We start from the raw sequence: 27,791 nt of genomic DNA on the forward strand, positions 1-27,791 counted from the left end.
TTCTTCAACACTACTTAATATATCACCTACGGTTGTAGTGTTCTTCATGGCTACTACATCGAGGAGCTCTTCCCTCACCTGAAGATCTCTATTAACGCCTCTAATAAATATGGCAAGCTGCGCTGTTCCAGTGATAACAACACTTTCGTCCAGAGCTAGAGAATACGCCATAAAATCTTTACAGATATTTGCAAGCTGGCTCTGGACGTCGTCTGCCATGTCTTGTATGCGACGTATAATGGTCTTGTTACATAATGGCACAATCCGAAACTGTTCAACTTGAGATGGACACATATGTTCCGCTGCAACTAGCAAACATTCTTTTATTAAATCGCCATCAGTGAAGGGGGGCAGGGATTTTGCTAAAAGCAAAGCAATTTTGTAACTCACTCTGTGAGCTGCCTCAGTTGATTTTTCTTCGTCGTCCAGATCTTCTTCAGGTAGCTTCCTTTTAAGTTTAATAACTTCCTGTGCACGATCTGGTCCATCACATTTTCCACTTTCGTAGTCTTTCGCGTGGTATGACATATAATGTCGCTGCAAATTAAATTTGCTGAAAGAATTCAGCGTTTTGTGACATACTAAACATTTTGCAACACCATCTTTTTCTGTGAACAGATACAATTCCTCCCAATGGGGGTTGAACTCAGAAAGCATGGTTGGAGTTACACAACGGCGACTTGACATGATTCTTAACCAGCGCAATGACTGTTGGAGCTGATCGTAGTGCTTTAAACGTTACACAGTCGGCATGAATTCAATAGGCACTCTGCGGCCCTATTTAAACGTGCGCGCGCATTTCCCCTCCCTCCCCTCCCACCCTACTCTGCGACCTTGCACCTGCTTGCGAGCATGTGCCTGAACAGACGCGAGTACTCGCGCTCAAAACCGGCCAGTTGTTAAGCCCTGTTGTACATTAATAGGGTTAAGTGTTCAGATTTTCATTTAAATTGTAGAAGTGACTGTTAAGACATGCTTGTAATTTATTTTTGAGTGACTAGAATTTCTGGACAATGTCAGTGGGGAACATCTTAACAAATGTTGGCACTAGAATAAAGATCTCCATTTCATGCCTCTAACAGGAGACAAGAGTGACCACCATAAATCATTTTGTATCTTCTTTTCTTATTCATGTCACAGTCAATCTGAAACTAAATTTTATTATTAGCTTTGAATGTGTTTAACAGTAAATGTATCGAGATGTAACCAAAAAGAATGCCTGTGTGTTTCAAGATGCCTATGTACAACAGCCAATATGCAAACCTGTCAGATATTCCTTTTGTCACAAGGAGACAGAATGATTAGCCATCACTCACCTTCAGGATGTGAAATTCCTGGTACTAACAACAGAAACTCTTAAAAGCAGATAATACTAATCTTAGCTTACACTTTCAGTGCTTGTCTGCACATCTCTTGGGAGGAAAGAGTAATTCCTTGGGGCTGGATGGAAAGGACTGTGGTGAAAAAAAAAAAAAAAACAGTTATTTCTGGGGCTACTTAAGAGCAGACTTTATATATAAAAACAAAGATGATATGACTTACCAAATGAAAGCGCTGAGCGCTGGCACGTCGATAGACACACAAACATACACACAAAATTCTAGCTTTCGCAACCAACGGTTGCCTCATCAGGAAAGAGGGAAGGAGAGGGAAAGACGAAAGGATGTGGGTTTTAAGGGGGAGGGTAAGGAGTCATTCCAATCCCGGGAGTGGAAAGACTTACCTTAGGGGGAAAAAAGGACGGGTATACACTCGCACACACACACATATCCATCCACACATATACAGACACAAGCAGACATGTACAGAGGCAAAGAGGTTGGTCTTTGCCTCTGTATATGTCTGCTTGTGTCTGTATATGTGTGGATGGATATGTGTGTGTGTGCGAGTGTATACCCGTCCTTTTTTCCCCCTAAGGTAAGTCTTTCCGCTCCCGGGATTGGAATGACTCCTTACCCTCCCCCTTAAAACCCACATCCTTTCGTCTTTCCCTCTCCTTCCCTCTTTCCTGATGAGGCAACCGTTGGTTGCGAAAGCTAGAATTTTGTGTGTTTGTTTGTGTGTCTATCGACGTGCCAGCGCTTTCATTTGGTAAGTCACATCATCTTTGTTTTTAGATATATTTTTTTCCCACGTGGAAGTCTCCCTCTCTCTCTCTCTCTCTCTCTCTCTCTATATATATATATATATATATATATATATATATATATATATATATATATATATATATATATATAGAGAGAGAGAGAGAGAGAGAGAGAGAGAGAGAGAGAGGGAAACATTCCACATAGGAAAAATATATCTAAAAACAAAGATGATGTGACTTACCAAATGAAAGTGCTGGCAGGTCGACAGACACACAAACAAGCACAGACATACACACAATATAAAAGCTTTCGCAACAAGCTTCCTCTCCATCCACAACTCCTTTGGTTCCATCAGATTCACCTGGTCCTACTCCAAATCCCATGCCACTTTCCTTGATGTTGACCTCCACCTGTCCAATGGCCAGCTTCACACGTCCGTCCACATCAAACCCACCAACAAGCAACAGTACCTCCATTACGACAGCTGCCACCCATTCCACATCAAACGGTCCCTTCCCTACAGCCTAGGTCTTCGTGGCAAACGAATCTGCTCCAGTCCGGAATCCCTGAAGCATTACACCAACAACCTGACAACAGCTTTCACATCCCGCAACTACCCTCCCGACCTGGTACAGAAGCAAATAACCAGAGCCACTTCCTCATCCTCTCAAACCCAGAACCTCCCACAGAAGAACCACAAAAGTGCCCCACTTGTGACAGGATACTTTCCGGGACTCGATCAGATTCTGAATGTGGCTCTCCAGCAGGGATACGACTTCCTCAAATCCTGCCCTGAAATGAGATCCATCCTTCATGAAATCCTCCCCACTCCACCAAGAGTGTCTTTCCGCCGTCCACCTAACCTTCGTAACCTCTTAGTTCATCCCTATGAAATCCCCAAACCACCTTCCCTACCCTCTGGCTCCTACCCTTGTAACTGCCCCCGGTGTAAAACCTGTACCATGCACCCTCCCACCATCACCTACTCCAGTCCTGTAACCCGGAAGGTGTACACGATCAAAGGCAGAGCCACGTGTGAAAGCACCCATGTGATCTACCAACTGACCTGCCTACACTGTGACGCATTCTATGTGGGAATGACCAGCATCAAACTGTCCATTCGCATGAATGGACACAGGCAGACAGTGTTTGTTGGTAATGAGGATCACCCTGTGGCTAAACATGCCTTGGTGCACGGCCATCACATCTTGGCACAGTGTTACACCGTCCGGGTTATATGGATACTTCCCACTACCACCAACCTATCCGAACTCCAGAGATGGGAACTTGCTCTTCAATATATCCTCTCTTCCCGTTATCCACCAGGCCTCAATCTCCGCTAATTTCAAGTTGCTGGCACTCATACCTCACCTGTCATTCAACAACATCTTTGCCTCTGCACTTCTGCCTCGACTGACATCTCTGCCCAAACTCTTTGTCTTTAAATTTGTCTGCTTGTGTCTGTATATGTGTGGATGGATATGTGTGTGTGTGCGAGTGTATACCCGTCCTTTTTTCCCCCTAAGGTAAGTCTTTCCGCTCCCGGGATTGGAATGACTCCTTACCCTCTCCCTTAAAACCCACATCCTTTCGTCTTTCCCTCTCCTTCCCTCTTTCCTGTTGTTGCGAAAGCTTGAATTTTGTGTGTCTGTCGACCTGCCAGCACTTTCATTTGGTAAGTCACATCATCTTTGTATATATAAACAAAGATGATGTGACTTACCAAACGAAAGCGCTGGCTGGTCGATAGACACAAAAACAGACACAAACATACACACAAAATTCAAGCTTTTGCAACAAACTTGCCTCATCAGGAAAGAGGGAAGGAGAGGGGGGAAAGACGAAAGGATGTGGGTTTTAAGGGAGGGGGTAAGGAGTCATTCCAATCCCGGGAGCGGAAAGACTTACCTTGATCTGCTTGTGTCTGTGTATTTGCAGATGGATATGTGTGTGTGTGCGAGTGTATACCTGTCCTTTTTTCCCCCAAGGTAAGTCTTTCCGCTCCCAGGATTGGAATGACTCCTTACCCCCTCCCTTAAAACCCACATCCTTTCGTATTTCCCTCTCCTTTCCTCTTTCCCGATGAAGCAACAGTTTGTTGCGAAAGCTTGAATTTCGTGTATGTTTGTCTTTGTTTGTGTGATTGTCGACCTGCCAGCACTTTCGTTCAGTAAGTCACATCATCTTTGTAACATTTGTTGTAGCTTGCCTGTTGTGTTTTGATTGAGGTGGTTGCCACGAGATATCATCTGTACTGTGTGTAGCTTTGGATACCCAACAACAAAACAGCCCTTTCAGACTCTACTACTGTATTGTTGTTTAGACAGTGTTTTCAAAAAAGGATGATGGTTCTCATTCTGAGTTTGTCATTGAATTCAACAGCTCAGAAAGTGAAGAAGACTGTGATGTTATTTCATTAGAGACCAAAAGTGATGACAGTTTGTCAGTTCAGTGACAAGTGTTTGCCAGTGACAAGTGTTTCCCGCTGTGCTCCAGCCAGCTCCTCCATGATGTTTGTTCACAGGAAACCATAGGGAAATACATGGTTTGACTTCATAGCCACACTGATATTTTATAGTCACTGTCCAATGCATGAATATTTCAGGATTTTACTATTGGCAATTTTGAAAATTTTGTAACTCATTATTCTGAGCTTTCAAAGCCTTCTTTATATGCTTGTGTGTAACGTCATTCATTATAGGATGTTTTTCATTTAAAAAAGTTATAATTTCTTGGAGCATAATGTGGGAAAAAAATCATTTAAATTAAGAGGATAAAGAGAAAGAGAAATTAAAAGTGGAGTTATTTCCTGACATAATCAGGGTGGAGAGAAGTGGTTTATAAAAATGTTAAACATTCAGTTTTTTGTATAAAATCCTTTATAGATGGGATCACATTATTTTAACAGTCATTGATAATTAGTTTTGACTGAGCTAGTAGCAATCTTCAGATGTGCAATGTTACAGAAAATTGAACATAAAAGGGAAAAACGGTGTAAAACAAATTGGCAAATTTAACAAGAGGAAAATGAAGAAAAATACTACTACCAACTAATATAATAAGAGCAGTGTCTGTCACAAGATTGGGTGAAGAATCATTGTCATCAGTAAAACACATACTTGTGAAACAAAGTGACTAAAAGAAAGAACTTTGCAAGTTATAATTTGATGAAACATTACATAAGCACTACCTGAAGAAGTAGATAAACCAGGTAATAGCAAACATGACATAATGGGTCATTACACCAGTGTATGTTTAGGAAGACAAACCTTTCTTATTCAAACTCGTAAATATGTCATACACACTGCACAGTAACATCACATCACTTAATAACAACATGTTTTCATCTACATCATACTCCGCAAACCACCTAATGGTGTGTGGTGGAGGGTACTTCTGTTACAGCTATCTGATCCGTCCAACCCTGTTCCACTTGCGAATAGTGCGTAGGAAGAATGATTTTCGGTAAGCCTCTGTATTGGCTCTAATTTCTCGAATTTTCTCCTTTCTCCTAGTGGGCAGTACATGAGATGTATGTGTGTGTGTGTGTGGGGGGGGGGGGGGGGGAAGTAATATGTTGTCTGACTCCTGAAAAGTGTGCTGTCTCAAAATTTCAATAGTAAATTCTCTGTGATGCATAACACCTCTCTTGTAACATCTGCCAGTGGAGTTTGTGTAGCATCTCTGTAACGCTTTCTCGCCACCTAAATGATCCTGTGATGAAATGCACTGCTCTTCGTTGGATATTCTCTCTCTCCTCTATCAGTCCTACCTGACAGGGATCCCAGATAGATGAACAGTACTCAAGAATCGGGTGAGCAAGTGCCTTATAAGCCACTTCTTTCATGGATGAGTTACATTTCCTTAAGATTCTTCCAATGAATCTGAGTGTGGTGTCTGCTTTTCCCACTACCTGTTTTATTTGGTCATAAGTTCGCTCTGGATAGTTACGCCTAGATATTTTATGGCAGATGCTGTCTCTAGCTGATTGTCATCAATAGTGTAGCCATACAGTAGTGGATTTCTTTTCCTATGTATGCGCAATATGTTACCTTTATTTACATTCAGGGTCAACTGCCATTCATCAATTCTCTGCAGGTTGTTCTGCAAATTCTTAGTATCTTTTGGCATTGCTACTTCAGTATAGACAAATGCATCATCTGTGAATAGCCTTAAAGAGCATCTGATGCTTTCTACTAGGTCATTTACATGTATTGTAAACACAGGGTGTCTACGACCCAAGACAACTGGGAAAAAGCCCAGGAATTTTTTTGAATTCCGGGAATTTTTCATTGTTTTTGAACTCAGTTAAATGTTTGTAATTTTGACTGGTAAGAACCAATACTCTAACAAAGGATATTACTGTATCCTGCTACTGCAGAATAATACTGCAGTAATAAAACATGAACGATAGAAAAAACTGAAATAAAACTTAAATTTGAAAGGAAATGCGCCATATACAGCAACAAAACACAGTGCTCATACAAGCATCTGCCAACAGCAAAATGTGTCAAAGGCTTGCTTCGTATCAACAAATTCCCTCCGATGAGCATGACGTCACAACATTAGATTTGTTTCAGCAGTTACGAGTGGGATCATGCGCATACACAGTTGAGTATTATCTTCTTCTGCTTGTGGATACAGAAACGTGGCTGTTGGCTGTATAAGCAGTTTTTATTAAAAAAAAAAGAAAGAAAAAAAAATGGAGGTGAGGGGGGACAATTCATCAATTCATATTCCTGAGGAAAAAATCTTGTTTCACAAAGCGCCTAGCACCCAGTGCACGTTGGTCTATTGATTATTCGTATGACTCTGAAACGTGTCCCTGTCAATTTTTGAACATTGTTGAACTCATTCTAAGTTGATTTCTGAATGCGTGCATAGTGTACGTGATGTCTCCGTCAGTGGAATCCTCATCACAACTAGAAATAAACTTTCCTGCAGACAAAAGGGGCTATACGAGCCGAGCAGAGTATAGCCGAACAAAAGAAAACCAACCACTGTCTGATTATGTGGTTGAATGGGTTTGCGAATGATGAGCATTGTTTTGATTACCAGTGAAAGCCATAGATTCAGACTACCAGTGTGTGAATAAACGACTAACAGGAATAACAGGTAAGAAAGATTACGTATTATCTTCTTGGTGTATCCAAGAAAATGAAATTTTGACAGAAAATTTTTGGCCAGATCGATATACTAGCAAGGGCCAGTTGTACAGTCTCCGGCTAGCAGCCGCTTTAAGGTCTAATCTGTAAGTAGTGCGGAAAACGTGTTGTACGAACACGTAATAACGCCTAACCAGAGAATAATCGCAGGATAACTAAACTGGTGATTCTGGCAGAGTTAGTCAAGTTAACTGGCGAATAAACTTTGACACTGGAGGGAATAGATACAGAATTAGTAATGGCAACATTTTTTGTTAGAACGAGGAAGGAGAAGAAACGGTAACATCACTTAAATTATGGAAGACTATGACGATTCCAAATTTTATACATATATATATATATATATATATATATATATATATATATATACAAACAAACATAAACACACACACAAAATTCTAGCTTTCGCAACAAACAGTTGCTTCGTCAGGAAAGAGGGAAGGAGAGGGAAAGACGAAAGGAAGTGGGTTTTAAGGGAGAGGGTAAGGAGTCATTCCAATCCCGGGAGCGGAAAGACTTACCTTAGGGGGAAAAAAGGACGGGTATACACTCGCACACACACACATATATATATATATATATATATATATATATATATATATATATATATATATATATATATATATATATATATATGATATTTCCGAACCGGGGCAATAGTAGATAGTGGCGTCCCTCAAGCGTTTGAGATAGGACGTCAAAAATTTTAAAAAAAATCGATTTTTCAAAAATTGTTTATTTTGTAATGCACATCTTTCTGAAGAGTTTGATACATAAAACATATGTGTCCGAGGAATTTGATCTTAAGTGTGCCAAAGTGCAACGCCACACCTCTTATATATATATATATATATATATATATATATATATATATATATATATATATATATATATATATATGTGCAACGCCACACCTCTTAAATATATATAAACAATTTTTGAAAATTCGATTTTTTTTAAAATTTTTGACGTCCTATCTCAAACGCTCGAGGGATGCCACTATCTACTATTGCCCCGGTTCGGAAATATCATAGATATGGGTCTGATGCGCAGAGCAGTCTTAGTTATAATAGGGAAACGGGTAGTTTCCACGTGACCTGTGTTTACATTTAGTAATTTTGCTGTTTCCTCTTTGTCTACTGCACTCACGTCAAATGAAAACAAAATTGATCTCTTTGGCCGGGAGCTGTCATGTGAATTAAAATACATTCACATAATTACGGAAGGCTAAAATACATTATTAGTTTCAGATTTTATTTTATTTCCGCCTTTCTGACAGTCAAGCATTAATTGCCATGCAGAACAATGAAGTTATTTTTATCGGTTTGCTGAAGAAATTTTGCTGGCCGGAGTGGCCGTGCGGTTCTAGGCGCTACAGTCTGGAGCCGAGCAACCGCTACGGTCGCAGGTTCGAATCCTGCCTCGGGCATGGATGTGTGTGATGTCCTTAGGTTAATTAGGTTTAATTAGTTCTAAGTTCTAGGTGACTGATGACCTCAGAAGTTAAGTCACATAGTGCTCAGAGCCATTTGAACCATTTTTTTGAAGACATTTTCTTTTATTAATCTTTTGCACTGAGGCAGTCAATATATTTGAAACAAAGGGTTTAATTTCAAACTATTGGCTAGTTTCAACTGTTCGGTGCATTTCAAGTGTACATTTTAATCTTCTAGCACATATGACATTATGCCATAACAAAGAACCAGACTTGAGATAACAAAGTACTGGTACCCAAGGAAATTTACATCCCGAAACCGCATTGAAAAGCTTAATATCAGGTCGATGCCTACTTCACTGGGAATCTGGGACTCATTTAAAAATCAGCTCTTTGATGACGAGCCATGTAGAAGAATTTATAGCCCAGAAGATCACACTTTTATGTCATTATTAAAAGATTTACTGGCACATTTGTGTGATATATCTTAAAATGTAGTACGTACATAAAAGACCAACATTATATGTGAAAGCTTAGTTTCTCTTGCAGTGTATTGGCCTTAGAGACCAATATTATATATGAAAGCTTTGTTTTTATCATAGCAACATTATATATATTAATTTAAACCATTAACTTTTCTTGTTCGTGTGTTCGCGGTACTTAACAGTGATGTTGCTATTGGCTGACTACACCACATGTCCGAAGCTCTGAATATCCACTGTCATCGGCTGGTGAGATCACGTGATATGAGCTATGACTTTCTTACAAATACGCATCGCAATCTCGATTTCAGTGCTTCGGAAAGTAACATGCGGTGTTTGGTGGAATTCGAATTTATACTTTCGTAATATGAAAATATGCAGCATACATGTTACTGCACATCAAACATCTTTCCAAAAGGTGTTTTTCCCTCTGCGTTTCGTTTTCTAAAAAGCCAGGAAATTTTACGCGCATGTATAAAACCATAACCATTCAAAGGATTGATAAGTTACACAGTTCCGAGAGAAAATATACTGTCAATTAACAGGGAAAAACTATGTTTCCACCCGGGAGAAAGTGTATTTTTAACCGGGAAATCCGGGAGAAATCTGGGAATTTTTTTCCTTGTCCGCATATACACCCTTAAACAATAATGGTCCTTATCACACTTCCCTGTGGTACTCCGGATATTACCTTTACATCTGTTGATTTAGTACTGTTAAGAGTTACGTGTTGAGTTCCATCTGCAAGAAAGTCTTGAAACCAATCACAGGTCTGCTCTGATACTCTATAAGCTCGTATTTTTTTCCATTAAACGGCAATGTAGAACTATGTCATTTGCCTTACTGAAATCAAGGAACACGCCATCAACCTGAGAGCCATTGTCCACTGCGCTGTGGACCTCATGGGGGAATAGATCGAGGTGAGTTTCACAGCATCTCTGTTTGCAGAATCCATGTTGATTTTTATAGAGGAGATGTTCATTTTCCAAAAACGTCATAATTCTTGAGCATAAAGTTTTATGAAACTTCCTGGCAGATTAAAACTGTGTGCCAGACTGAGACTCGAACTCGGGACCCTTGCCTTTCGTGGACAAGTCCTCTACCATCTGAGCTACCCAAGCATGACTCGGAACCCATCCTCACAGTTTCAATTCTGCCAGTACCTTCTCTCCTACCTTCCAAACTTCAGAGAATCCCTCCTGCGAACCTTTCAGAATTAGCACTCCTAGAAGAAAGGGTATTGTGGAGACATGGCTTAGCCACAGCCTAGGGAATATTTCCAGAATGAATTTTTCACTCTGCAGCAGAGTGTGCGCTGATATGAAACTTCCTGGTAGATTAAAACTGTGTGCCGAGCCGAGACTCAAACTCGGAATGTTTGCCTTTTGCAAGCAAGTGCTCTACCATGTGAGCTACCCAAGCACGACTTACGACCTGTTCTCTCAGCTTCAGTTTCACCAGTACCTTGTGTCCTATCTTCTGAACTTCACAGAAGCTCTCCTGTGAACCTTGCACTCCTGGAAGAAAGAATATCATGAAGGCATGGCTTAGCCACAGCCTGGGGGATGTTTCCAGAATGAAATTTTCACTCTGCAGCGGAGTGTGTGCTGATATGAAACTTCTTGGCAGAAGTTTGGATGGTAGCAGACACGTTACTGGCGGCATTGAACCTATGAGGATGGGTAGTGGGTTGTACTTGGGCAGCTCAGATGGTACAGCTATTGCCCGTGAAAGGCAAAGGTCCTGAGTTCGAATCTTCACCCGGCACAGAAAGTTTTACATCAATGCACACTCTGCTGCAGAGTGAATATTTCATTTTGAAAATGTGTTTTATATGCCCAATATAGAGCAAGGAACAGATGTGCAGCCATAATATAGTATCAGTCAAGAATAGTGATATGTGCTCCATTCAGAACAATGAACAGACTGAATGACATATTATGCATTCTGGCACACAGGAAAACTGCATCCTGTGATAAACAGTGCCACTTCTCAGCAAATTAACCTTTTAAAATTTAAAAGAAATAGCCAGTAGAACATGTAAAGAAAAAAATTAATAACCATTAAACATGAAACTAAATTTCTGAAACCGATATTGGACAAATAGAAAATTGTAAACTTAAATACCTTGGACAGAAAATACAAGGAAATAGCATGGAAAAAGCTGCTACTGAAGAAGGGATACATAAAATGCAAAGGGCTTGTGCGAAAACTAAAGACCTTTACAATAAAAATGTCTGTCTACAAATGCAACACCAAGACATTACAATATAGTAATGAAGCCAGAATATATGTAAGTGCATGTCTATCATTGCACTATAATCCAGATCAATTTAAAATACTGGGAAGATGAATCATTAGCAAAATATTAGGCACACAAAAAATTATGGAAGGCTGGAAATTATGAATTAGTGTTAAAATTTATTGATAAATAGGTAATATGTCAAAAATAATGAGGAAAAGAAGTTCAGCTGGCAGTCTGAGGCAGTGATGAGGCCCTGTTTCTAGCCATGCATATGCCCAAACATGTGTGCCCAGATGGAGATGTATCCTTCAGAGGGTGTAACTGTTCCTACTTCTATGAATGGTGGGTGCTAGAGATCATTGTAGATCATTATTGCACTGTTAAGAGAATAAAAAAGAAGACAGTGCTAAATTGATACATTTGGATGTTAACAGTTTTTTCCTTCTGTTTTAAATGTTCACCCAAAACATGTGGCCATACCTTTAAAAGACAGGATGAAACAGAGCTGTGGTAATATGCTTGTTTCCATTCTGGATGGAAACCCGTTGAAAGGGGGATGTGAACTGCAGTCCATTATTGTTGACAAGGGTTTTGTTGGGCTCCTTCAATAGAAGAATCAGTAATGAGGGTGTTAGTGGTATTATCAATGATTGTCTGTTGCATTTTGATGACATGTGGGAAATGAGAATAATTGTCTGTTAAAATCAACCACATGGTCCCATGGAATGAACCCACAAAATCTTCAGGTGCACAATCCCATGGCTGGGTAGGTGTAGACCCACGTCTGGGGGGGGGGCTTGAGATGATGCAGGTTGTTGCTTTTGACAAGTTTGACATTGTTGAGCCATATACACAATATCCTCATAAACTCATAGCTAAATGTCATCAGGCATGATTATTTGTTCTCGAAATGTCCTAGTAGGACTTACGCAGGAGTGCTGAACCTCTGGAATCACCACTCAGCACTGACAGTCATTTTGATTCATCAATAGGATGCCTTTTAGAAAATGAAAAGCAGGGCTTCATGAAAAGAAACAATTAATTTCTGGGCAAGCTGTCAAAGGAAGGGCCTGTAGTCAGCCAGTTGTGCAAACTGGCAAAGGTATATCAAGGACTGATCCTTATGGCTGACTGCTGTGACATGCCTCGAAGCAATGGGAAAACCTTCTACTGTCTGTTCCAGTTGTGAATCAGTGTGAAAGTGAAGAGTTTCTTGTTTATCACAGTCCTTATCAACATCCATAGGGAACCATAGTATTTTTGCTTTTGCGTTCTGGGTTGATGTGTGGTAATAAATGGAATACTGATAATTTGATATAAAAAGTGCCCAGTTTGGAAACCTGAGAAGTCCAGTAAGGCATTACTGATATGGGGCTAAATATCAGCAACAGTGGCTCATGATACGTGACCAGATGAAATTTGTTACCATATAAGAAAATGCAGATCTTCTGGGTTGATGTGTGGTAATAAATGGAATACTGATAATTTGATATAAAAAGTGCCCAGTTTGGAAACCTCTGAGAAGTCCAGTAAGGCATCACTGATATGGGGCTAAATATCAGCAACAGTGGCTCATGATACGTGACCAGATGAAATTTGTTACCATACAAGAAAATGCAGATCTTCTGGACACCACTTGCCAGTACCTGCTTCTCTATCTGGTAATAATTTTCTTGTGCTGTAGTGAATGTATTAGAGGCTAATGCAATAGACCATTTTGAACCATGTGGGTACTTGTGTGATAGAACAGCCCCAACACTATGTCTGTGGCCAACATTAGAGGTAAATGTGGCTAATACAAGGTCATGAAAGAAGCAGTTTGGAGAAATTTCTTCAGCTTAAGAAATGCTTGGTGACAACCTGTGGGCCATTGGAAAGGGACCTCTTTTCCCTGAAACTGATTCAACTATTGAGCTATTGTTGCAATTTGAGGAATAACTCAGATAATATGTAACCTTGTCCATAAAGACCTGTGGTTACCTTACCTTGTTCATCGTTGGAATATGAGAAATGGCTGGCACATTCCCTGATGTCAGTTTAAGGGCTTTCCACCTAAGAATATATCGTACATATGAGCTCTGTTCAAATAATTTCAGAATTTTGTCCACAAAATTTGTCTACACTTATCTTTTACTTATTGTGCATGGTCTCCTTCGAAATACTCTCCCCCAACATTGATACACTGCGCCCAGTGCCACTTCCACTTCTGGAAGCAGCGTTGGTGCACCTCTTGCTCACCTCTTGCTAGATCGTGTGAAGTGCTGTCAGCGAGTTTTCTATCATATCGTCTATTGCAAATCTTCATCCTTTCAATTTGGTTTTCAACTTAGGAAATAAAAAAAGTCCACAGGGGCCAGGTGTGGAGAGTATGGATGATGAGGCAGCACAGTGATTTCGTTTGTGTGCTGAATGTGCAAGTGTGTTATTGTAATGCAAGAGCCATGAATTGTCTCGCCACGTTTCAGGCCATTTCCTTCCCACATTTTCTTGCAGGCATTACAACATGCCCTGATAGTACCATCAATTAACAATTTGTCCCTTTTCCATGAATCCATGATGAACTAATCCTTCAAAGTCAAAGGAAACTATCAGCATGGTTTTGACATTTGACCTGACCTGACAAGGTTCCTTTGATCTTGGAGAACCATTCCCCACCCATTATGAAGATTGAACCTTAGTCTGAACATCATAACTGTAGACCACGTCTCATCATGAGTTATGATTCTCTTAAGAAACATCTCATTCTCATTTGCACGCTCCAGAAGCTCCTCACAGATTGCGAGGTGAATGTCTTTCTGATCTTGACTCATGAACTGTGCATCAAACTTGGTGGCAACATGATGCATTCAGGATGTCATGACATGATCCAACTGAAATGTTCCATTCTTCTGCAATATCTCAGACAGTCTTTGATTGGCATGCACAGCTTCGTCGATGTTCCTGACATGAGCTGTTGGTCGTCTTTAACTTGGGTCCAGCCATTTTTAAGCTGTGTGACTAATGTGTGACACTGAGTACAACTTAAGCACTCATCATCATTTGTTGTGCCTCTGTAAAGGTTTTCTTGAGTTTCATGTAAAATTTAATGCAAAAGCATTGCTCCTCTAGCTATGCCATCTTAAAACTCTCAAAATGTGTGACAACATTCTGCTGAGTGCAGCACTGAACTATACCTAACAGACATACAACAATGAAACTTCTTGCAGTTAGACATTAAACACAGGCATGTTCAGGGATGCCAAATGCATTACACTCCGACACACCATTGGCACGAAATTACGAATGTTCCGTAATTTTTTGAACAGTCCTCATACTTAACAGAAGACTGAAAGAAGGAGAATTTTGACAACTTACTCTTTAATATGGTTTTCAAAAGAACTGAAAATACTGCTGGAGATTTGATGCATGCTGCATCTGACGTATTCCTGTCATTACTATACCATCCAGATAATTGACACATTGTACATTGTTGGCCATAGTTTATTCTAGAAATTTCTGAAATATTGCTAGTGAGCTAGCTGTAGTGACCCGCAGCCACCTATTGTGTGTGTGTGTGTGTGTGTGTGTGTGTGTGTGTGTGTGTGTGTGTGTGTGCATCTACAGGTACATTTTTACTAATGCCATGACAGAGCTGCAGGACATAGTTCATTTACACTGTGACTAAATAGTTGTGTTGAAAGATAACATTTTATACTGATGGAGCCCAAAAAGAGTATTTAATGCCAGGATGACTTTGGAAATCTCATCCAAAGGAAGTGGAAAATAAGCTTCTAACTGATTTATATTAGAGAAATTCTGACCCCCAGGCAGTTTCAAAATTAATTCATCAGAACATGGAAGAGGATATGATTCCACAATCGATGAGGTGTGTACAGTATTGTTTGAAATCTCCACAAAGGTGTAATGCATGACCTGGTTTCCAAACATAGACTAAAGATGATGCCCATCTGCCATAAGGAATCTGTGAAAAGCACTTTCAGCTCCTCTAAGTGATGCAATTAAACTCTGACCTCATCCTCGAAATGTACAGAAATGTAAAAATGTGTATTTAATAAAACTAAAAAGAGTTGTATCCTATGACTACAATATCAGTGAGCCACAACTGGATTCAGTGAATTTATACAAAAACTTGGGCATAACAATTTGTGGAGATACAGGAAAATGCAGTCTGTTTACTGTGTTACGTTTAAGCCTTTCAGAACTATGCCTTATTTGGGTACGCTATCATAACATGAAGAATGATTAATATTAGGAACACAATTATTATTTTTTGAAATCACCAGAGGGGTTGATCGTTTTAAATTAATGTATGATGGTGGTAAATATTACTAGCCAGAGATGACGCATGTATATTCGATTGTTTATTGGTAGATCTTACACTCAGTGCTATTGCCAAAAACTAGTTACTGAATTTGGTGAGTAAATATTTTGATGTGTCATAATTTTTGTCAGTTAGTGTCCTGGAACCTATGTTTATTCATGTTTTAATCATTGTGATGGTTGTGTTTGTGTTAATCTTGCAGCATTTTGTTTTTTTTCTGCATGATAGATATGTTTCACTTTATTTGATAACACACTGGTTAATTTTCAAAGACTGTTGCCAAGGCAATTTTAACTCTTGTTTACAGCTTCTTCTCTGACTTAGACAATGCTCTCTCTTTCTTATAGGATGGGTTTTAATCTCGTGTGTTTTCCATTCATTGTCCTTACTTCTGTTTAAATTTCCGGTGTTTATTTTAAGTGGAAACAATAGTTAAAGTACTGTATGAATATTTACTAAACCCATCTGCTCATCACTTTTTATTCTCATTTGACTATCATTGTCAGATAAAACACATATCTGAATATGTTTTAACCTGAAAACAAGTTGACAATAGCTATTGAGATGCAGCCTGAAATTCTGTAGAAAGTATTGAAAGCTATGCATTATTGATTCTCATCCTCTACAACTTTCTTCATCTCCTAAAAATATTTTCCATCTGTGTGGTGACACAGGGTTATCTTTTCTCTGCTCTTCTTATCCTCTTCAGTTTTTTCCCTATTTCTCTTCATAATGCTCTTTCCTTAATCATTTCACACAATTTTTCCAGGACAAGAACTTAAGAGCAGGAAAACACCTAGCATTTAGTAAATTATGTGAGGTCATTTTCAAAGAGATTTTTAACACATTATTCATACTGTTCTGCTGTGCATTCACTAAATGCAGAATGTTATATCATGAGGTACAGTACATTACATGTCACAGACACTGCACAGATATTTTGGTTCATCTGAGGCTGTGCTTGGTCAGGGGCTTCTAAAACCTCATGAGGCAGACAAACAGCAACTCATAATCACACAGTACCAAACTTAGTAATAGGATGTGAATTGAAAATCTGGACTTATCAAATCACCAGTTACTCAGTGACATATATTCATAACTAGCTAACATTACTCTTTCATGTAAGTTACTGAGATGTATTTAAGGCAAATAGTATGCTTACAACAAATTTAATTTGTAACATAGGATGTCAAGTGGAAAGACATAGCCTATTTCTTTCACCTTCCTTGGCCAGTCCAATTACTACTCCTCTGGTAATTGGGTCATTCCATATCAAATCACCCAATAAAAAATAAATTTTACACCCACCTCCTTAGATTTTCATGAAATTTGGCTCAAATGGTTCTAATACCATCCTGACAACACCTGCAATTTTTTTTGCTGTATCTCTTACAGTTTTTTTTTTATAAATTTTTAAAGTTTTTATGTTTTGCGTTTTCTGTACCTTGGGAAATGGTCAATTTAATTTGTATTCAAAACTTTAAATTTGCTTATCTTAAAAACTCTTTTAGATAACATCATGAATTTTTGCAGCAAGTTTATTTATTATACGTATTTGAAGATAAAAATGATGCTATTAAAATATATTAATATTTTCTATGAAAAAAAATATATATATGTATTTTTTTTCTTTTTTTTAACGGATGTTTTGTTTTATAAGAATTGCAATATCTAGAGTCTCAGACCTGATAGAATGCTCAAATTTGTTTTAATTTACTCTTAAACATATAGGCTACTTGATAAAACAAAAATAATGATGGCTTTTTAACATGTTTATTAATTATAGTAGATTACATTAGAATTATGTATAACCCAACTGATTGCTTGAAACATTGAATTTTTTGAGTAATTTTGTCTTTTTAATAAACATTAATGCTGATTCAAACTGTTTTTCCACTTCATCCAAGAGCTTTCAGTTCTTTTGATACAGTCTTTTTTGAAGTAATACATTCTCCCAGTGCTGCTTGATTGAGGTGCGTCTACTACACAGACTATGTGCTCCAAAGGCACTATGCATGAATCTTCTCTTTCAGGCCAATAAAATGATGCAGCTGGTCCTGAAGGATGTAGAAATAGAATTTCTGCATCTTCTTCATCATTGAATATTGTTTTTACCAGTCCAAAGTACCAGTTACCATCATAATTTGCAGCCACATAGCTATTTACGGATGGTTCAACACGAACCCAATCAGAAGAAGAATGGAAAGAAAAGACTAAGGAGGGTTTTACACTATCTGTAGTCCTTCTAATTTCAAGGTTGTTTGTTGGAAGTGGTTTGAAGTTATGAAAACTTCTAGTTCCAGGAATGGTTCGGGTTGCTGAAAAACGTTTTTCTAGTTTTAACCGTAGCAAATCAGCTTCTTTTTTGTCAATAAAGTGAAAATGAATGTTTTCAATATTTTTTTCACAAAACTTGTACACATAGATTGCTGTCATGATTTGTTCTTCGTCTGAAAGCTGTAGACTGGCTTTCCTTAAAATTCTTTTAATAGTTCCTCCTAGGCCATCACAAATTGACTTCCCATGACTTGTTGCAAAAAAAGAGTGTTGGGCCTTCAAATTAAAGTCTCTCAAGTGTTCAGTCAAGTTTTTAAAACTGTTTCTATTTTTGTACTGCCCAGCACAACCATCTGTAAAGTAGTGAACTGAGTCAATGTCAGTATGATGTAATGACAGCCACTTTGTAATTTCTTTTTGTACAAAGTTAACAAAACCAGTGTCATGTTCTTGGTCGTCACTAATAAAACAGTGGTTGGAAACAAAAACATTGTTTTCCTCATTTCTTAGAAAAACTCCAACTGGGTGTAGAGTACAACCACCTCTATTCCAGTGGTAACTTTGAATCTCATTTTGTATAACAAAGGAATAATTTTCACTGAAATCCATCACAATAATTGCTGTTTTGGGTGGTGGGTCTTCTTTCAATCTTTTAAAGGCTGCAGGGTGGGATTTTGCTATAAACGAGTCCGGGGTGAGCTTTTCCAATGACCTAACTAATAAAGAAATGTAGTCTTCAACACTGATAGACTGTTTGATCATTTCTGCCCTGTCTGTGTTAACCCACTGACTGATTACAATTTCTTCTTCTAAATCATAATCTTCACTTAGTTTTTCAGTTAAGTACTCAGTTAGTGCAGTATTTGCAGGACAGCTGTCGCAATGATGTAGCATGCAGTTTTGGTTTTCCGTGTTGCACACAAGCATCTTAATTAGGTCTTTATAAGATTCTTCAATTTTCACAGCATCCAGTAATAGTTTAACATTCTGGTGGATACTGCATACACATACAGTGTGTGTGCCTGCAGCACCAACAAGGATACACCATTTAGGTCTCAAGAAACAAAATTTTGAAAATCCTACTTCTACCTCGGGATTCTCCCATTTGAAAGAATAATAGAGTTCTCTCAAGTTACACAAAATGAGTCTTTTTTGCATGTACACATTTTTTTGAACACTTACTTTGTCTTTTGTTCCAGGTAGCACTCTGGAACTTTCATCCTTTTCATAAAAATCTGTTACAAGTCTTACTGTATTTTCAGAAAGAGTTTTACCTTTTTTTGGACCAGGAGTTTCCAAAATACCCTTTTCAGATTTTAGCTTTCTAGCTTGTCGCACCATGTACTCACATTAAATTCTTTCATCACTTTATTTCGACTCCAAGAATCCGGAGCCAAGGTCAGAATCTGGATTTTTCTAGACCTCCCAACAGATGAAATCTTCTTTTATAAGAGAAATCATTACATCAAAATCCTTTGCTTTCTCAACCACACTTTTATCTTCTTCGTCATCATCAGAACTTGGTGCATCATATTTTAATGCTTTTGAAACCGCCTTTTTTGCAGTCTTTTCAATACTGCTAACCTTCCTTTTAAAATAAGACTCTTTACTTTGTTCTGACAAGCCATGAAGCTTTATCGGTGTTAAACCTAAATAATCAATAGCAATGTTTGTTTGTACGAGGGATTCATTTCTGGATTCCAATGATTCTAATTCAACCATGACTTCATCATCTGTTTCACTTTCATTGACTTCAACTCTTAATTTTTCCTCACAAAAGTTACGGCATGTTGAGCAAAGCTTTTGTCCAGGTTTTATGCTAATATTTTTTGTCAGTAATTGTTTAGAAAGATCCAAGCCTACACTTCTCAACGATTTTTTGATGGGCTTTTTGTGTTTTTTTAGTGGGTCTACACATGTTGTTTGATACTTTTCAAAAACATTTAAAAAGTAGTAGCTGTGGTGCCAACATATATTCTTAAATTCACACAGATTAATTCCAGATCGTAAGTGGATCAAATCTTTTTCTTCCTCACTCAATTCTGATACCGGTTGTAACTTTTTTGAAGGTGTGTAGGTTGTTTGGAAACAGTCGGATTTTTTAAATAACCCTACACTACAGGTTTGAATATCTGACATACTGATTTCACTTTTGGTCTGATTACTGTTCTGGTTACTTTTATAGGATATTGGAAAAGAATCTCTGTAAACTAAGTAACAGTACTTAATGAGAGTTCGAATAAACTTAATAAAATACTATCCAAGCACTATTTAACACTGTAATAATTTTTTACTTCAAAACACAGGAGTAACAATACAAAATCCAAGTGTACATTGTTACTCCAAGAAGACAAAAACTTATTTTCGGTCTCTAAGTCACTTGGTATTTTTTATTTTTAAAATATAATTAATATTATTTTAAAAATTAGATAACTATTAAACAGGTTAAAAAGCCAACATAATTTTTCTTTTATCTAATAGCCTATACAATTAAGAGTATTTTAAAACAAATTTGAGCTTTCTATCAGGTCTGAGACTCTAGATATTGCAGTTTTTGTAAAACTAAACATCCGTTAGCTAAAAAAAAATAAAAAACTTGAAAATTTTTTTCATTTGGAAAAATTTAATATATCTTTATGGTAATTTTTTTTAACATTTAGATATAATACACAAACTTATTCCAAAATTTCGTACTGATATCTTGAGTATTCTTTAATATACAAATTTTTTTAGTTGTGAGGACACGTTTAAGTTACAGTTTCCGACTGCTGAAACAACGCCAAATCTAAAAACTTTAAAAATTTATAAAAAAAACTATAAGAGATAGAGCAAAAAAATTTTACAAGTGCTTTCAAGATGATAAAAGAAGTAATTGTACCAAGTTTCATCAAAATCTGACATGGTTGGTGTCAAGGCCTGGGTGACTTGACATGGAATGACCCAATTATTGTTTACATTAAACCGTAAAGTTCCTTCTCTCATATAAACATTGCTCCATAAGAAATGCAAACAAAGTAAGAATAATTTATGGGGACTGTCTTTGAAGGCTTTACTGGATATTTTGATCTCACTAAGTCATTTTTAGAAAGAAATGGTCATGAAATGTTTGCTCCATACAATTTCCTGTGTATTGAATGAATGGTAGTTGTCCCACTGGTTTTGTAGCTGTTTCATGCATGTTGTATCATAATTATGATTTGTTTCAGTGTTATTTTCTTTTCAAAATGGTAAAAATTAAGATGTGTTGCTTTTTTCACACAGATTGTGCGTGTGCTACGTGGTCAAGGTGATCAATGGGACAACCGTGCGCGTGCACGGGGAGTAACAGCATCTTTCTCTCTTAATGGTATTGGATTGATGCCGGAAGAGACTCCAGATCTGTACCAGGAAAATGAGGAACTGAAGGTAGCTTTAGCAAGGACAAGATTACACAGAGTGCCAGTGCATGTGCACAGTAATGTTAGTGACATGTCACAAAGGCGTGTTCACAACTTCACTGTATCTACTGCACTACTTACCTACAACACATAACAGAAATTAATAATGATGCTTACTCTGACTCAAAGCTCTTTACAATATTTATTGGTAAAATAAAACATTTGTGTTTGCAGCTCCCTGCTGAAAACTATCAGTTAATCAAAAGATAGAAAAATGAGGAGGGTGATGTGAAACATAAGAAAGGCAAAGCATTTTATTATTGCTGAAAAAGAAAATTTTATTTTACACTATGACCGTTATTTTAATACTTTGTTGCATAGCTCCCTTACATTTTGAGTAGTAGGTAAATATATGTAAATCAGAGTATTGTTAGAGATGATATGATGATGCAAACATGTTCTTCATACTTAAAATAAAACAATGACAATATTTCATCACCATGAGGTAAAATATTTTCTCATTCTTACCATAAAAACATGCATTATAAATCTGAATGCACATAATCATAAAGTTTCTGATGTTGTTTTATGAACAATATTCATTCTTTTGTTTAGCAATAAATTAGAAATTCATTAACTTCATGCAGTATCTGTTGAGCTGATTTCACTCACATGGTGAATGACAAATTGTTACTTGCACAAATCCAGATTACAAAGCATCCTTTATAATAGACTAGCAGTAACGGTGCATAAATGTTTAGACATATTATTTGTCTTGCATACATACATGAAGAGCTGCGTGACGCGCATACACACACACACACACACACACAAACTCGTTTTGCATATATTGAATGCCAGAACTTGTCATCTATTAGCTTATTAATATTAATTTCATAGCCAAAGCAAAGAAAAAATATTTTAAATTATCTTTAGTCATCTGTAGACTTTTACTTGAAGTTATTCATTTATCATTAATTAAACAATTAATGAGATCTCCCTTGCTTGCTGAACTGTAGATCTTAAAATGAGACTGATTATCACTGTATTACTCAATTTATATATATCAACTGCAGGATTAAAACTGAAATGCAGAAGATTTTCCATTTGTGGAATGAGTGACCATAGCCAGCAGGATGTAAAATGAGTACATGATTTTTCTGTTCAAAGACACTGATTAAAAAAGAGAACTACATGTCTAGATTGTAGCTTATTATTAGATACATTAATATGAACTGGTCTCAGGGCCTTTAGGAAATACTGTTATTACAATACTGCACTGATCTTTTGAGAAGACAAAAAAATGGCTAAGATTTCTTTCTGATGTGATACATAGAGGGACCTAAAATAGAAAATGAAGAAAGTGTTTGAATTTATAAGGTACACTGACTGCCAAAAATAAAGACTGCAAAACACAACTGTCGAAAGAATGTGCTGCAAAATGAAATATGAAAATAGATGAGGTGTGCTGTTTGAGGTTTTCCCAATGTAGTAACTGCTTGAAAGTTTCTCAAATGTTGTTTTCCCAATGTAGTAACAGCTTTAAAATTTCTCAAATGTAGGACCTGAAATTGTGGAAACTGCAAATCCTTCAAATAACTGTCCACTAATCATCTTCAGGAGCAACTGTGGCTATTTATAATGGCAAGCCAGTTTATATGTTGGCTCAGCAGAAAAGTGCATGTAGCAGAAGAAGGGAGTGAATTTAAAATGATCAAAAGAGATCTAGATTCCCAAAGACCTCAAATGGAAAATGAGCTACAGACTACGCACTGTATGGTATGCAAATCCTGGCCATAAGTCATGGATGAAAGAATATGCTGTTCACTAGCATTCTGGCTTCAAACGTATGTTTTTGTCAGGTTCTTTTCTCTTTGGCTGACATTCTCTTAGCACTACCACTGCTGTTTCCTATGTGTTGGTGGGTGGAAAACATGTATCTCTGCTGATTAAGTTGTTTGTTATACCTGTATCTAGTGTTCCTTTAATGATAAAGTCCTTGGAGGTTGGGACTAATGAGAGAATTTGTGACTTAATTTCTGTCTTGAATGACACACTGTCAACATATAGCAGAAAAACAGTCTTCGGTTGGTGTGTCATTCAATATCAGCAGGTGTTTCGAAAACCACTTCCATCCTATGTGAGCACAAAAGATGCTGGCCTCAGTCAGTGTGGAAAATCATACATGGGCAGACATGCCACAATGTTAGACTGATGCAATAACATAGACAACACAGCAAAATACATCAGCAAGAAATATCCACTGCTGTGGACCACTGTCTAAATGAGGGACACAAAATGGACTATGCAGAGACCAAGATCCTCTCACTGCCTAAACCTCCATCGTTAAAGAAACACACAAAATACATATAGCAAATTACTGTAATCACCAGAGCCATGAGATTTCATTTCACCAAATCCTGACAACCAGCATTGGTACCATGGCTAAACACTAGCAGATTTTCTAAGCCCGTATGTTGGGAACCATGACTTGCAGCTGTGCATCCCATGCCATGCAGGGTAGAATCTATGATGCCTTTCTCTTGCAGGTGCTCTGGATGACATTAAATCCCCTCCTATCCTCCTCATGTCAGTGTTTCTGTAGTGAGGTTGCATTTCAATTGACTCACCTCTAATAATCCTAAAGATAAGGTGCTGTCTCAGAATATTGTTTATATTAAATGGCAATATTGCTCTTCTAAATTCTTGTACATTTCATCTTCTAAGATATAATCTGCCTCCACTTTCCTGTTCTTAAACATCTAGTAATGACAAAATTCTCACTTGACTTTCATTACTCACTGGCCAGATTCCTATGTTTTTGTCATTCAGATATCTTTGTTTCATCATGTATTTCAGGGATTTGCAACCATGACTAAACAAACATTTCTTATTTGGTCATGTATCTTAGTATCATCATAAATCTCATACTGAATATGCCATAGCAGCCTCATTCACAATAAATATCAATAGAGTAGTCCGAGAAATACAAATTATTGAGTTCTTATGAGAAATATTCTGGTAGACAACACAGGAATGCCATCATAATCTAGGTAGCTACATTGTCCAGGACAGCAGGCAACAAATAAAAACATAGATGTAAAAATTTACATGATGTGTGTAAGTTGCCTGACAGTGTAGCTCACAGTTTTATTTGAATATATCATTCTAAATAGAATTTTAAGGAACAGATATGGAAATATTTGGTGGCATAACAACTTATTGTGTGTATTTAAGCATCTGCCTTTCTTGTGGCTTTTTTAAAATTTTGTTTTCTGGCTTTTACTCTTAACAATGCTTCATTCTTCTGATGTGAACTGGTATTCTGTTGATAGTATTCTCCCTTGACATTTGTAGGGAGACCAGAGAAGGGCAATAAATGATCTTTCAAGTATATTCATGACAGTCATTGTGTACTACATATTATCTTTTATGAGTCACATTTATAGTCCTCTTTGATGCAAAACTTCTGCATATCTTAGAGGATGATGTTTTATGGGTTTACATGTCCATCTGTTATTGCTAAAATTCATCATATTCATAATGTGTGACTGGATACTCATATTTTCTGCTAGTACTGTGACAGTTGTCTGCATATGTCTTTCGATTAGTACTTGCACAACTTGGATTTTAATATATTTGCAACCCTATGTTATGTGTTGTATTTCACAAAACTGTTACGTGTGAAATATTTACTTTCAGAATTTCACTGTTTACTCAACTTCAGTAGACTCTTCAGCATGAGAGTAACAGTTGCTCCTCTTTTTTTCGATCATCAGGCTAGACTCTGGTAGTTATCAAATCAGTTGTAATGTATGTAAATCTGCTAGCTTTCATTCCTGTTGTCATTCATGGTAAAATCTTCTGGTTGACTGGCCACCATATTCTTTTTCAGAGTTCTTCACCAAAACTTAATGTTTCACAGCCTCTGCTGGAATCTTCCTCAGGTGTCTTCTGTTGTTCCCTGAACAGTTGAAAACCAGTGCCATGTCCACTTATGAAAGGATGTTTCCCTGTGCTTTTCCAAACAAATGTATTGAAGAGGAATGTGATGTGAATTAATTACCCAAAAGATTTTACCTTTAATTTTAATCTACTTTATTTAGACTTACCAAACAAAAGCGCTGGCAGGTCGATAGACACACAAACAAACACAAATATACACACAAAATTCAAGCTTTCGCAACAAACTGTTGCCTCATCAGGAAAGAGGGAAGGAGAGGGAAAGACGAAAGGATGTGGGTTTTAAGGGACAGGGTAAGGAGTCATTCCAATCCCGGGAGCGGAAAGACTTACCTTAGGGGGAAAAAAGGACAGGTATACACTCGCACACACACACATATCCATCCACACATATAGACACAAGCAGACATATTTAAAGACAAAGAGTTTGGGCAGAGATGTCAGTCGAGGCGGAAGTGAAGAGGCAAAGATGATGTTGAATAACAGGTGAGGTATGAGTGGCGGCAACTTGAAATTAGCGGAGATTGAGGTATGTGTGTGTGTGCGAGTGTATACCCATCCTTTTTTCCCCCTAAGGTAAATCTTTCCGCTCCAGGGATTGGAATGACTCCTTACCCTCTCCCTTAAAACCCACATCCTTTCGTCTTTCCCTCTCCTTCCCTCTTTCCTGATGAGGCAACAGTTTGTTGCGAAAGCTAGAATTTTGTGTGTATGTTTGTGTTTGTTTGTGTGTCTGTCGACCTGGCAGCACTTTCATTTGGTAAGTCACATCATCTTTGTTGTTAGATAAATTTTTCCTACGTGGAATGTTCCCCTCTATTATATATATCTAAAAACAAAGATGATTTTTAGATATATTTTTCCTACGTGGAATGTTTCCCTCTATATATATATAAAAAAACAAAGATGATGTGACTTACCAAATGAAAGTGCTGGCAGGTCGACAGACACACAAACAAACACAAACATACACACAAAATTCAAGCTTTCGCAACAAACTGTTGCCTCACCAGGAAAGAGGGAAGGAGAGGGAAAGACGAAAGGATGTGGGTTTCAAGGGAGAGGGCAAGGAGTCATTCCAATCCCGGGAGCGGAAAGACCCACCTTAGGGGGAAAAAAGGACAGGCACACACTCACACACACACACACATCCATCCACACATATACAGAGACGTAAGTGTGTCTGCATATGTGTGGATGGACACGCGTGTGTGCGCGAGTGCACACCCATCCTTCCCTCCCCCCAAGGCAAGTCCCCCCGCTCCCGGGACCGGAACGACTCCTCACCCCCTCCCCCAAAACCCACATCCCCTTGTCCCTCCCCCCCCCCCCCCCCCGACGAGGCAACAGCTTGCCGCGAAAGCCCGAATCCCGTGTGCGTGCCCGCGTCCGCTTGTGCGTCTATCGACCCGCCAGCGCCCCCACTCGGTAAGTCACATCATCCTTGTTTCATATATATATATATATATATATAAAAACAAAGATGATGTGACTTACCAAACGAAAGTGCTGGCAGGTCGACAGACACACAAACAAACACAAACTCACACACAAAATTCAAGCCTTCGCAACAAACCGCCGCCCCACCAGGAAAGAGGGAAGGAGAGGGAAAGACGAAACGATGCGGGTCCCAAGGGAGAGGGCAAGGAGCCACTCTAATCCCGGGAGCGGAAAGACCCACCCTAGGGGGAAAAAAAGGACGGGCACACACTCGCACAAACACACACATCCATCCACACATATACAGACACAAGCAGACATATATATATATATATATATATATATATATATATATATATATATATATATATATATGATCTTACATAATTATGAAATATTCTGTTCTTTATTTAAATAAATTGTGTGACAGAAGTAATTTACGAGTGAAGTACACCTTAAGATGGATGACAATGTGCAGTATGGTTGTATACTAAATTTTACACATAGTCTGAACACATTTCAGTTTCTTTAAGTAACTAAGCTTGCAGGTCGCTTTTATCTTTATTACATGTACAGTGTGCTTTTGGGAAATATTACATTTTGAAGTTATCTCTGGCAGCATAGGATGCAGCAATAAAAGTAGTTCATAAAGTCTTGAGGTTTCAGAAACACAAGCATTTTAATGAGGCACTAACATGATGAATGAAAGTGGGATACATGCTACACGGAAAAATAAGTCACTGCCAATATTATTTAACAAAATAAACTCAACAAATGATATGAAGAGATAACAACAGGGAAACATTTTTGGGAGGATTGGGATGCAGTCAAAATGAACAGCAATTTGAAGATTTCTGAATTTTTTATTTCTGTTTTCATTTAATTGTTACCAATAACTACCTTGATGTTTAACTGAACAGAAATGCCTTACAAGTAACATAGTAGTACATGAATCGCACTTCGTATTTAAACCATGCTTGCTTTTAGCAGTACACAATT

The 27,791-nt window shown here is 37.9% G+C and overlaps 1 protein-coding gene across 1 annotated transcript in view; it reads left to right on the forward strand.

Annotated features, from left to right (window-relative positions):
* The window catches only part of LOC126237278 (probable G-protein coupled receptor CG31760), a 360,570-nt gene that overhangs the window by 330,430 nt on the left and 2,349 nt on the right, over positions 1 to 27,791 (forward strand). The window contains exon 10 of the mRNA XM_049947213.1: positions 21,274 to 21,417. Coding sequence (XP_049803170.1) covers positions 21,274 to 21,417 — 144 coding nt within the window. The remainder of the gene's footprint in view (positions 1 to 21,273; positions 21,418 to 27,791) is intronic.

Source organism: Schistocerca nitens, chromosome 2, assembly GCF_023898315.1.
Source record: "Schistocerca nitens isolate TAMUIC-IGC-003100 chromosome 2, iqSchNite1.1, whole genome shotgun sequence".
In the NCBI taxonomy this organism is placed as follows: Eukaryota; Metazoa; Arthropoda; class Insecta; order Orthoptera; family Acrididae; genus Schistocerca; species Schistocerca nitens.